The following is a 13,897-nucleotide window of genomic DNA, read 5'->3' as shown; positions in this document are numbered from 1 at the left end:
CACAAATGAGCTGCAACGTATCCGTTGGATCTCCAGTGAAGCATCTGCCTCGGTGTACTAAATCATACTTCAAGACCAAGGAGGGGGGAAAAATAAATAAATAAATGAATTAAAAAAATCACGGCTGCCAGCAGAAGAAAATCAGACGTCAAGGTGGTTTATTAAACAGCAATGAGGAAACTAAACTGTTTCCCAGATTTCAGGTGCTTCATTTCCATTTTCTGTGCCATAGCGGTGAACATGCAGCACGTGAAATCCCAAATGTTCAACTATCATCTCTAATTGAATAAACAAAAAAAAGCCCTTCCAGGCAGAGTGGATCCAGATTTCCGACGGAGTGAAGAATCCCACCGGCTCCAGATAATGACAGATAAAATCAGGTGAAGAGAGCCAGGAGCCACATCGGCTGTTATCGTCCTGCAGGGAACCGGTTCTGAAGGCGAACTGGCGAGGCGTCCCGATCACAGCCACGACACGCTCTTAGCACAAACTTCTGGAAGTGGTGCGCCTAATAAAGCGTGTATTCAGACGGCGGATTCGCCTGAAGCCTTCAAACCGCTCGGACCTGCGCATACACAAGCGGCCGGTGTCGACGGAGTCGGCACCTGGAGATAAGGTCACTGATATTCTGCTAAAATTACCCACTTAAGGCTCAATAAAATTCAGAGCAGCGCTCCAACTGGAGCTGAACTTAAGCATAATGAAGCAGGAGGTTTTTTTTTTTTTTTTTTAAAGTAACTTTCCTCCTCAGATTTTAAACCGAACGCCCATCGGATCACAGCGCTGTTATTTTCGGCATGCGGTCCTGAATGGATCACTACACCTACGGCAGCCTTATCACAGCATGCGAGTCCTCCGTCTTCCTCTCCTCCCGGCCTTGCCTTGCCCCTCCAGGTGCCGGATGAGTCATTTTTTTTTTAATGGCGAGGAACGGGTTAGCGAGTTAAAGAGCTGCTTCGTTAAGCTGTCACGGCTTTCAACTGCTGTGCGGCGGCCAAACAACTCAACTGCTATTCTCACTTTAACAAGACACGGTGAGGCCTATTTGTGGGATGGACATGGAGAAAGTGAAAATCACATGTTTTGCACTTTTTTGCAACATTTGGTGGAATATATTCAAACTTCATTTACATTTATTAGTTGCATTTTGCAACTGACAAACTCCAATTTGAAAAGCCTGTGAATTTGCCCACAGCTCTGAGAATTTATTGACTAAACGACTTTAAAATGTTGCAGGAATTGGCGCGAGTGATGTTGCAACGCCATAAAACCGAGGAAAACAAGACTGAATACTTAAACATCGCTAATTACGGTTGATCATCTCACATGATTTCTGCTCGGCTTGTTAATTTAGCCTTTTAGCTGCGGCAGGGTTCGCAGCTGTTCAAGTGCTTCGCTTCACTTTACGGCTGGAGATGCAGAAATAGCGACAGGGTCACGAATGGTTTTTCACAAAAACACATGTCAGCGCAGACAAATATCAGGGAAATATTCGTTTTTTTGTGCGCGCACACAAGGCAAACACCCTCACACTTATGAATCAAAAGGCACGGAAAACCCTTTTCACAAATGCTTTTCCTGTCATTTTCGGGGAAAAGCGCGAGTCCGTCTCCACCGCCAGTGAGCTGTCACCGGAGGGACGGCTAACCGGCCTGATGCCGCTGTCCCCGGAGCAATTAGAGCCGATAAATCAGCTTAGAACCGGGAGGAAGCAGGAGCTGATGGGTAAGGAAGGGAGTGGGAGGTGATGCCCACCTCATTAGCGGGCCCCATCACAATGTGTGAACATGAGAGGAGCGTCCGCCGGTGCCGGGGGTGGAAATCCCCGAGCTGGAGGTGGCATGCGAGAATCTCACAGAAACAATAGACGGAGGGATGCTGGCTGAGAAAAAAGGAGAATAATGTGCTGTTAAAGGCTCTTAAACTCAGAATCTTAACGGAAATAATCGTGCTAAATATAGTCAACAATTATTCTCCGGGCCAGATACAAGGATGTTAATATTTTAAGGCATGAATTAAATCTAAGCTATTTGAAAAGCAGTTTATATTTTTATATAATCCATTTATACTCTTTTCTTCTATTAATCTAATTTCTACATATTTTACGCCTTCAAAGCTTACAATAGTTTGTTATACCAACATTTACATAAATCTATTTCCTTAAATATTTCTTTATATCTCATTCCCCCTTGTATTTTATCAGTCATTTCTGCAATACTTCTGAGGTGCAATTCATTGTCCGATTGATTGACTGACTGACTTAGAAAACTAAAATACTGGATCAAAATAATCTGCATCAACACTTCAAACAAATATTCTTCTACAACTGAAACACGTTTTAGCTAATTGTTATGAAATCGGGACACATTTACTACATGCTTCCACCTAATTTCTCCCACCAATCTCTTTTCAGAAACCGGTGGGAGGCTCTTTTTTTTCCTTATTATTATTATTGTCGGAAAAAAATACACCCACCTGTCCGTTCCACTAGCTGGCGAATTACACTGGTGAAGATTAAAATACATTCAAAAGGAGGAAAAAGGTTTGACTTTTATTGATGTTAATGCCAAACGTTCGTTTACACGACGTTTGCAGTAAAACCATTGTGTTGGGAAAGTTCTGGGAAAAATGGCTGATACCGTCCCTTTCTTCCTGTAAAATAGCGTCTAATGGCTCGTTCTGTATTTGATGGTGAGGTGGAAATGGAGTAAAGACTGGAGGGGTTTTGTCTTTACTTGGAAAAACATTTAAAAAAAAGACTGTGTTTTCTCAACAGAAAAAAGCTCCAAACAGCTTCTGGTGGAAACACCAGCTTTGTGTGCAGAAGCCACAGATCGCACCGGGTGCAACAATGCGACTGTGTCTGATGTGAGTCCTGAGTTAACTGCGAGTTTGCATCGCTCAGCATGAACCGAGCGTCCACTTCGCCTTCAGTGCTGCCAGAGTCGCGGATCTCTCCAGCCGCTAATCTACAATCAGACCACCGATCGGCACAAGTTTAGTTTAGCTTCCACTGTTTATCTGTAAAGATTTCCACACAGCTGACACTGCTGATGGTTTGATGTGAGCTTTAGGCATTTGGGCAATTATATCAGAGCATTTATATAAGGTGTTGCATTTGAGATACTGTATAGAGGCAATCTGATTACATAAACATAAACAAAATGGTGCAGGTGTAATGTCGGACTTTGCAGCGATTGCACTAATGTTTCAGTTTAATGTACCGAGCTTTGTTTTCATTAGAAATGCAGCTTCACATGTGTCTCCCCTTGCATCAACAGAGGTGTGTGATGCACACAGAACATGGCTGGCCATGAAAAGTGTTCATAAAATGTGGAAGGCACCATGTAAACTAGACTAACAGATGTTATTACTGCATATACATGTAAATACAACATTTCCCAGAGTTTGTCAGATCCTTAATGCCCCACACGTATGGCTCCTTTATTGGACGGAATCATGTTACCTCAGCTTCTCACTGTTAGCGACAAACACGACCAAATCAAATCTATTCTGTCAGAAAGCAGCGAAGGTGTTCTTTTTTTCTCTGATTTGTTACGACAAAAAACACCTGGAGAATTGCAGCAGGTTTCACTCCGAAGATTGCAAGCTGATTTGGACGGGTTTATTTTTCACTCGGTCGTCCGGCGCTGCAGCCGAAGCGAGCGGCTGAACCCATTAACTAAGATGCGAGATTAATCTTTTGGCCGCCACAAACGAGCGCCATCAGACTCGGGAGTCGAGTCGTGAGAGATTGCACGTCGGCCCTCCCATCTGCGAGTAGGAAATAAAACGGTTCGAAGTGCGGGGTGTGAATGAGCTGCCGGCAGCTGTGCGGCGGCCATCGCAGGAAGTACAGGATCGTAAAGGGCGAGAAGAGTCGGTGAACGCACGGGGCGAGAGTGTGTCATCGGTGTGTTTCATGTGTGTCTCCTCGCCAGGCTCCGCTGACCCAGGTGTGTGACGGGGGTTTTTCTGAGGGCTGTTTTGAATTCCAATGGGAGTCTGGCTCACACCAATCAAACAGGCTAATGAAAGCAACAGTCGCTCAATTGAGCAGCGGTGCAATCTCTTGTCGAACGTCCTTGCTGGCAATGATGTCTGAATGGCTTTAGAAAGGGTGGGCAGCTGGTTGCTGCTGTATACCTGTTGTAAACACTCACTTTCAGACTGCCAGCCTCTTTATTTGAATATCTTGTTTCTGTTTTGTGTTCGCTGACTCATGTCCAGAGGATTTAACATGACGCCTGGATTGAACTTCTCATTTTGAGAAGACGCCATCTCAGCACCCTCATGGTCACGGTTCTTTCTAAAATCACAGTTCAGATTGTCCCATTATGTAAAGTGATCAGATTGACGTGCAGGTCTATTTGTACCATGAATACAATGTGATTCAGCCAGTGCATCAATCCCATAATGCTTTGCATTGTAATGATGGCCATTTGTGACGCGATCCCACATTCAGTTTTAACATAAAGCCCGTCAATACTCAAGATCCATTGAGCAGACTGATCGGGCTCTTTTTATTTTTGCTTATGTTGAAGAGCAGCGTCTTCATCTTGCCATTGCTCCTTCTGAAGCATCAGGTGATGACATTAGACAATAGAATTGCAATTTCAATTGGAGAGGGCCAATCTAATTAGATGAAAGGTACATTTAATACAATGTTTAAGTAGTTTATCGATTATCCATGCATCAGAAGTGAATTTTTCTCAGTTGAAGACATCAGAAGTTATAGGGATTCCTAAAATGCATGGAGATTTCTTCACCATAGAAGTTTCGATCTCTATTATCTGAAGTAAATAAAACCTTTCTCAACTTATCATAACAAAAACATTGTTAACACACTCAATACTCTCAGCAATACGCAATGTAAACAAACATTTATCCAAATAACAAAATGACAGCGTTCTGATCTTAAACCTCTAAATACAGACTCTGAATGTAAGAAACAGAACTTTTATTTAATAAGATGAATCAAACCAATAAACGTCCATTGTAAGTCTCATGTCCCCCATGCTTTGGCTCCTATAACGAGTCAAAAACAACAACAAAATTATGCAAAACGATCAACATTCATCATTTATAAAGCCCTTCACGTCCGTTAGTGCTTTTTCTGTGTTGCATCCAATCTTAAATCAAATGATGCCAAGCATTTTTTTTTTTTTTTAACTAGTCCAGAAACTGCTTCTCAAATCTTTATCAAATCAGACTGCGTGCAGCTGCTAAGATTTCTGGAACATCTCATCTGAAAAGGTACAAATTAAAGACTTGTACAGATAGGAAACTCGCAGAGGGCCTTTAAATCCCACCCGGCTCAAACTCCTTCTGACAAGCAAACAAAAACAAAGCTCCACACTAAACTCCGAAAGTGCAACGCGCAATTTATCTCTTTTAATATTTCCCCCCCCCCAAAAAAAAATGATAGAAGAAAAATCAGGCAAGGTTCACATTAATAAAACAGAAAGCCACAGCAGCACAAGCAAGAAAGTACAAAGATGCTGAGACTAAGTTTGGAGATTAGCAGGCGGCGAACGCCGGTGCATCTATAATTCATGTGATTGTTTGCGGCTGCACTGACTGCTCATCTGATTGCTACGCTGCTGAGGCCTTGTGCCGATATTTGCATGGAGAGAAAAACATGAGAAAATATTCCTACCTACTTCCGACTGCTGTTCCTAAGCAACAACAGCGTGGGGAGTTTAACGCGGCGTGGTCCGTGTGTGTGCGCGTGTGTGCGTGTGTGTGTGTGTGTGTGTGTTTGGCAGTGTTGGACTCACTTATTCTGCATCATGTTCATTATGATCCAGTCTGAGGGGTAGACGTTCTTTCCAATGAGATCTTTAAACATGATAAATGTTTCCATCAGGAAATCCTGCAAGAGAGAGAGAGCGACAGAGAGAGAGTGAGAGAGCTTTTCAAAATAACAGTTATTATTTGCACCTCCAAGATAAGAACAATCTGAAATGGACTGTTAGGAGGTTTGTGGCTTTCAGGCAGTTGAGCTTTTAGATTAGTTTTTCAGGTCAAGGTGACTCGTGTGTTTTCTTCTGTTGGCGCCACTCGGAGCCAATTGAGCATCTTCACAACGGTGAAATCGCACGACAGCGGAGTTATGGCCGCCGCACTGGAACAGTGCGAGGCAACCTTCTGGGCGACAACGGGGAAAATTGTTAAATCAACGTGGGTCGAGTGGTGCGAGAAAAAAAAAAAATACATTCAATGGTTTGAAAAGGTCTTACAGTCGTCTCCGTATTCAAAACATGACGAACATATAAACACTCTTCGAAATGATCTAATGTGGAGAAGAAGCAAGATATAAATGATGCATTTCCAGGATGTTCAGCGTTGCTATGCTGGGTTGAACTCCTACCTCTTAACATCAATATCTCACTGTGGATTCTGGGTTTGGGGCTTTTCCGTAAGTAGTTTGCATGTTCTCTCTGAGCAGACATGGGATTTTCATGGATACTTCAGTTTACTCCTATAATCTAAAAACAAGTGACTGTCTCTACGTGTTCCTGTCTCGGAGTGTGTGTTTTATTTGGTTTTTAAGGGACAGCGTTGGGTGTTTCTCTCATGGGATTGCTTTTTATTATTCTGCGTAAAGAACTTTGTGTGACAACCTTGTGTGAAAAGTGCTAGACAAATAAAGTTTGATTATTTCGAGGTTGTGACCCTCGACTACATTATATGTTGTTTCAAAAAAAAAAAAACTACTCTGCTTTCAACATATATAAGAGTAGGAAAAGAGTGGAACTAGGTTTGCAGTTTATGTTCAGTCTGCTGGATCTTCATTTCAAATCGGTGCCAGATAAATACCTACGACATTAATATGCATGTAAATCTATTTCTGGACGTACACCCCTGGATGGATGAATCCCTGTGCTTTGGCGTGGTGCGCTTAGAGGAAACCTGCAAAACAACACAGTCATTTGGGCTCCAGCCAGCTCTGAAAGGCGCGCAGGCCCACAGCGGCTTCAGGGACAATAAATCTGCTGGAAGATCCGAGTTCATCACAGAGATAGCTTCTCCTGCTATTGGACCAAGACAAATACGCCCTGTGTACAATTATGAAGGTCAGACAGGTCTATTCTCTTGATTTTTTGTGACGCCAACGTGTAATATTAATGTGTTTCAGAGCGGGCCGGATGTCAACATAAACCCCCTCACTGTTAATAAGAGGAAGCAGTCTAACAAAGTAACACATAATCATCCGTCACATCTGTTTTTTAATGCTTTACCTGAACTATTCATCACATTTTTCTTATGAAACTGAAACGTGTCTTGATAGGATGAAAGCTAGCAGCCGGGGTTTTTTCGCCTTGTTAAAGGAGACAGACTGGATGCTGATCCAGCAGCAGATACTCGAGGAACAACCGCTCTGAGGGCCGAATTATTCAAAGCAGAAACCCACAAACCCGGAGATTTATCCCTCCTCCACAGCTTCTTGGCTGCAACAAGTGATCTGTTTCCCTCAGGAGCTCCAGTCACAGAAAGCATGCGGTAAGACGTAGCGGCCCCAGAGCAAGGATTTACAGAAATTCAATTTCATACTTTATTGTGGAGGAAAAAAAAAAATATATATATATACTTGTACCAGATGTAATCTAACTTTTGATTTTTTTTTTAAGAAAAGACAGAGCAAAATGATACGGAGCTACGGGTCAGCATTTAAAGCAGTTCCATGACAGCGTAGCCTGAAGTGTTTCACACTGATAAGGCGTACTCACCACCACATCGCTCCTTATCTTGCCAAAGGTGCTGATCAGATGAGCGTAATGATAGTCGTCCATCTGCCGCAGCGTGGCAGTCATGCTGGCCACAAAGCTCCCCTGAAGGAAAGAAAACGAGCTACATTCAATACACAATCAAGTTCAGATTGAGGACTGAGGACAGAAAAGCGGGGCCCGTGATTCTGATGGCCGCCGCGGCTGATTGGATATGAGCGGCGGAGCCGGATTCACCTTTCCAGTTTGGAAAAGGGAGCGACCGCGACTCCACGCGTGATCTCATTAACCCGACGCTCTTTCTTCCACAGCTCTTTCTCTCCGCTGATTATAACGTCCGTGAGGCGCCGCCTTCACTTCCCGGCGCTCCGTCCACACTCTGCTGAGCACAGTGTCCATGTGCTGCATTAGGGAGATAAGACGCAGCCGGCGGGGGGCAGAGCGGGGCGAAAAAGACGCTGCCCCCGTCGTTCAAATGTCAATCCCCGATAGGCATCGACATTATGGAGAAAATAAGCGGGATGCGGTTTATGTGTGTTTACAAAGAACGGACGGAGTTCCTCAACAGGTTTATTCTGATAATCAGCTGCCGAGAACAAAAAGGAAAGCAGATGGACACAGATGTTTCCCATTAAGCAGCCAGAGACACCGGACTAATTAGAAGTCCGAGAAGTTACACGATTTACATAAATACTTTTGAAGAGTAAGAGCATACTCCACTAATTTACTGTCTTACTTTGATGATACTTTTATTGCTGCTCCCGCACAGCTTTACCTCAACTAGCTAATCAAAGGAACACTGCAGATAATGGAAAGTAATTAAGACTGTTGTGATGAGAATGCATTAAAGCTCATCCAGATTAATAAGTCTGCGCCTGATAAGCGCTAAGATGTGCAGGCATTACAGGTGACAGTCTATTTCCTTACTCATCAAAACCTGCTAAGCGGACATGTTTTATATTAACGGCGCGACACTGATCTTTGGAGCGACTGAAATCAAACACTTGAACGGGGCTCCTGTTTGGACAGGGACCATCCTATTAAAGGGAGAACTACATTACCAGGCGGGTAATCGTCACAAAGCGTTCAGGTAGCTGGAAAGTGTCCTGAGTAGATGAGATGTATGGATAAATGCTTATTTTCACATCAATTTTTACCAAAATGCTCTTTCAAAAACATGCAAAATCGACAATATCTGTGTAAAAATACCACAATAAAACATAGTAAAACTAAAAAAAGCAACAAGCTCATTCCGTCCATTGATCCATTGATTGATAAAGTTGCTATGAATGAGTGAGGTGTTCTCCCTCGTAGTTTTAAGTTATTGTTTCCCGAACTGAGAACCATGAATATGGCAAAAAAAAACAAACCCTGCGCCGAGATGTCCTTATGGGGGGACTGAATGAGCAGTGGTGCAAAAAATGGAGCATTGTTCAAAGACGCTACAGTCACTTTATTAGAATAAGGAGCGGAAAGCCTTTAAAGCAGGCGGCGGTCTTCAGAAGTCGCTGGCGCCCGCTGCTGCAGCTCCCGTCGCAACCGCCGACGAGAGGGAGGCGAGATCAGCTGGAGGGTATCCCGCATTTGTTCATTCCTTCTATCTCTTCAGCTGTGAATGAATCCCCCAAGATAAAGAGCCTTCAGCAAACTTTACATGCTGTAAGCCCCAGTGCGGGACCAGCCGTACGGCTGCGGGGCGGCGTGCAGCAGCGTAAGCCCCTTAAGCCTCCACCCAACATTCAATCAGGACTGCCAGCAGCGCCGCTGTGCATCAGCCAATGCTACTATTGATTTTCTTCCTGTAATGTGCGGCTCATGAATGAATCTTAAGCTCCTAAACAAACGCAGTAGCTGCTCGAGGCGTCGGGATCGGCGCGCGAATCCTGGCGACAAACGAAATGCAGGTGAAGAATCTTGTGGCCATGTTCGCGGCGTGCTGTGTTTTGTGTCCTACATGCAAAATGGAAAATCCCCCCCCCGAACGTCGTATTGTGCAGCAATTAAATGACATTTGTTTCAAAAGATGAGATGTTGAAGTGAAACGGTTCAGGTGATCGGAGCAAAGCGGCGCAGAGTGACGGCTTTTTCCAACCCAACTGCTCGATTACAGAGAGGAGTGAACTTTAAGAACTCATAACGCCAGCAAGTCCTCTCTCTCACTCTCTATACTCCCACCGATACGACTGGAATAAATCCATTACTGTTACACTGACAGGGCTTTTATTTCATAGAGGAGGAAAAAGAGATGGAGGGAAGGCAAATAAAGCAATCTGAACAATAAGAAAGGTTTGGGGTTAAAGCAAAAATGCTTCTCGAGCAACAATTCAGATTTCAATCTGGGTGTATCCGAGGTGTAGGGAGCATTGGGGAGCTGCCTGGGGCGGTGGCGATGGAGAAGGAAGAACAATAAAATTCACCTTTAGCTGCCAGGAAATTAAACAAAAATAACTAAAAAGCAGAAAAAAACAAGAATCATGTAGATTTAAAAACCCTGAACATGCTGCTATTTTGTGTCACATCCAAGGTTACTTCAGGTTTACGCTCTTTGCATAACTGCTCAAGACTTAGTTTGTTTTTTTTTTTCCTTTAATTCAAGGCTGAATTTATTTGAAGCGAGTCGCAATACAAAGGAAGCTCTTTCATCCGGGATGGAAATAATCTTGCCATCAAACTGATAATGTGATTCTTTGAACTCCCAACAATAAATCAGGACAATGGAAAAATGCATCGACTGCATCAACATCTCTGTGAAGCGCCAGAGCTCGGCTATTGTTTCATATGGTTCTTCACACGTTTGTGCAAAGCTATTGTGAATGCAGCTGTTTGAAAATATTGCAGGTGTAGATCACATTATATACATGAAATCGTAATGTTCATCATTATTTGACCGCACATTCAGACGTCAGTAAATATTTATCAACAGAAAACAACTTTGGTTTTCATCGCTGGTTCCAGATCTGCAGGTTTCCCTACCTCCGGATCCTTTTCGGGCTTCAGATGTGAGCAGAAATGAGGAAGTGTTGATAAGAGGGCAGGAGCAGATCTATCAGGGAGCCGTCTCGAGCCTGCATCTTTCCCATCATTCATCTCACTTTAGTGCCTCACAGCAGAGAAGCAGGAATTGATGTTTGCTCCAGCGGTGAAGAGTTGCCCCATTAACAGAGCATTGTTTTAAGTGTTTAATTAAGCCGATGGGGAAATGGCAGGTCGGCCTATAGAGGGCCGTGCCCAACGCCTCCGCGCGTCTCCGGAGGAGAGGAAACCTGACGCGGGAGCGGAGAGAACGATGAGGACGAGGGTTTGACGCCCAACGGGGATCGGAATGACTTCCTCCTCCTCTCTATTAGCGCCGAGCCTGATGCAGCACAAACGCGCTGCCTCATTACGGCCAAAATTACACGAGCTCACAGAAACCTCGCATGGGCTGTTCGGGCCGAGAAGGATGGAGACGCTGCTCTTATGCTGGCATAAGTGGTTTCCACTGTTAATAATGCCCTTTGTGTACGAAGAGTGTTACGCAAATAAACTTGCCTTGCCTTTATCTTTCTACATTCATCGTTACTGTGACGCTTCGACAAAACCGCAGTCAGTCAAAAGACAAACCATCATTTATTCAAGGGCAACTGTGTGTGTTTCTGCTTTATAGAAGCAAGACTGACTTAATGATGATTCAATTGCTTTGTGCCAGAGTGTATAAAAAAAAAATCAGCACAGCAACAAAAACAGCGAGCGGTCGACAGGCAGCTGTAGCTCTGCACTTTTCAAACTGGCCTGGCAAAGGGAGAGCTGGTACATACACGATTTATTTGGCCACTGATACAGAATCCAGCAAGCCCACTTGGCTCCAGCAAGGCAGCGGGCGGAAGGGTCAGCCAATGGAAGAGAGCGAGGGAACTGTTAATAGCCCAGCCGAAGCCATTCACACGTCTTTTTCTCTCTTTTTTTTTTTTTTTTTTTTTTTTTTAAGCGGTAAGCGTAATACATGGTGATGTCCACATAAACACCTCAGAATACATAAAGGTGAATAATAACCACGGCGGCGCCGGGCAGCCAGCCATGAAAGTGACCCGTCGTGCCATTCATTCAGACACCGTCCAACTTCGACGAGCTTGAGGAAGCACTTTCACACCCTCATACATCAGAAGGCTTTACCCTCCTTGAACAGACATCTTAATTTATACAGAAAACCCAGATGAGTGAAGGCCACTCTCTTTCGGGAGAGAGAACACAGGCTGGCTGATGCCAAGCATACATCAATGACGGGAGAGGAAATGGATGTTACTGACCGCTGCCTGGCCAGTGTGGCAGATTGGATGGATGGATTGGAGCGAGTGGGGGGGGGGGGGGGGGGGGGGATTGTGCAGGTCAATAATGTGTTTTCATGTCTCCGAGCCACAATGTGCTGTCCGGCGCGGACTATTTGTTATTAAAGGTCAAAATCAGCTTTAAAAAGTTGTGGTTTGGGGACAGTTTTTTAGTGGCGACGGAGCCCGAGGCAGAGCCAGACGCTCAGACGATTTCTGACATCGCTGGAAGCAGGAGGCGAGTCGACAACGCAGAATATGCTCAAACGGCAATACAGGTACAACACGGCGCTTCCATCAACATGAAATACCATCAGTTTATACCAGAATTACTTATTTCTGTAACACCTGTGACAAGAGGGCTCGGTATTTGTGTGCATTACTTCATTTCACTGATTTGCTTTAAATGACTTCACACTCCACGCTTTTTTTTAAAAATTTTTTTTGGACAGATTCAGAGCCGGCTTTGTACACACGTTTGATGAAAAGACCAAAAGACTGCAGCAGATGGGGACACACTCTGCACTGACGTGTCTGCTCGGCACATTTTCAAGCTTTCGCTCCTCAGTCTCGGAGACTTGCCGGGGCAGTGCCGTTACACAGCAGTCACATCATATCAGCCTGTCAGCTCAAACACACACATGTGAGTCCTCTCTCTCTCTCTCTCTCTCACACACACACAGAAAACTTTCTCTTTCGCGTTCCCGGGAGATCTAAGACACAATAAATTGACAGCTCTTTTCTCCATCTAGTAATTTGGCTTCATACAGATATGGCACTCAGCGCTCTGGTGTGGATGAACACTCTGTCTCAGACAATTTAATGGATATGAAGTTTAGTGCAGGTTTGTTTACTAAAAAGAGGAATTTCTATGTTAAAAAGAACATACCAGGTGTTTAAGATAATTTGTTGATTAGTGCGGAATTACCTAGCGCTATCAAATAAGTGGTAAAACTGCAATGTGCAGAAGAATCCAGAGAAAACCCCGGGCCTGCCTCTGACTGCCGCCCCGTTTATATTGTACCTGCAAGAGGCAAGGACATCAAATAAGAGTCCCCCGAGGGCCGGGCTTTGAGGTAATGAAATCAATAGCGGAGGAGAGTCACTCCAGTGACTTGTCCACTGGCGCTGGTTTATCCATCTGAGAAGCAGTTTGCTTACACAAGCAGATCGCTGAGCTGTTTCCAATCAAAGAGGATGGCAGAGCCGATCCCGTCCCAGCATACAGTAGACACCACCTCCCAGAAGAGGCCCGTGTCTTAAAACAAATGCCATTACCGACAACTCCTCAACGTTGAGATCTTTCCGAGATCGAATCTTTTGCAAACACCGTTCAGCTTTCCCCTCCGACAAAACGGCAGCTTGTCTCGCTGCTCGAAAGAACAATAACAAGGCCGCCAAGCAGCTTTGTTTCCGTCACTCCTAAACAAGAAGCCGCTCTCATAAAGCTCGCGTCGCGTTCTGAGTGCGATGTTTAGCACCTGGAAGGTGCAGTCAGTCAGGAAACGGGGGGGTTATTTATGTCGCGTTGTGGAGAAAGTGAGACGAGACGAGGGGTGAACAAAGAACGGCAAGAGCAAAAAAGTTTCTATTGTGCAGCATAAAAGGATTTATCCGAGCGAGCTGTGAGGCAGCATAACAGCAAAATCAAGGGAGGCATGGATGATATAATCCCCGATTTCAATCTCATAAATATGTTTTGGCTCAGATTCCCACAGCTGGCTCAGATGCCCTGTTGGCTGAAAATGAAGTCTGACTTGCGGTGATGGAGGGATGGAGGGATGGAGGGATGTACAACCTGACACGTAAGTTATATCCTAAACTCCCACTTGTGAACTCAAACAAAACTATACTTTATTCCTG

At 44.4% G+C, this 13,897-nt stretch overlaps 1 protein-coding gene across 3 annotated transcripts in view; it reads right to left on the bottom strand.

Annotated features, from left to right (window-relative positions):
- Positions 1-13,897, bottom strand: part of dock1 (dedicator of cytokinesis 1) — a 135,922-nt gene that overhangs the window by 35,759 nt on the left and 86,266 nt on the right. For all 3 annotated transcript variants that reach the window (XM_030097503.1, XM_030097504.1, XM_030097505.1), the window contains 2 exons: positions 7,734-7,835; positions 5,781-5,875 (listed from right to left, as the gene is read on the bottom strand). In XM_030097503.1, the coding sequence (XP_029953363.1) occupies positions 5,781-5,875; positions 7,734-7,835 (197 nt within the window). The remainder of the gene's footprint in view (positions 1-5,780; positions 5,876-7,733; positions 7,836-13,897) is intronic.

This window comes from Salarias fasciatus, chromosome 8, assembly GCF_902148845.1.
Source record: "Salarias fasciatus chromosome 8, fSalaFa1.1, whole genome shotgun sequence".
NCBI lineage: Eukaryota > Metazoa > Chordata > Actinopteri > Blenniiformes > Blenniidae > Salarias > Salarias fasciatus.
Note: the sequence above shows the minus strand (reverse complement) of the source record. Positions and strands in the feature narration are given on the sequence as shown.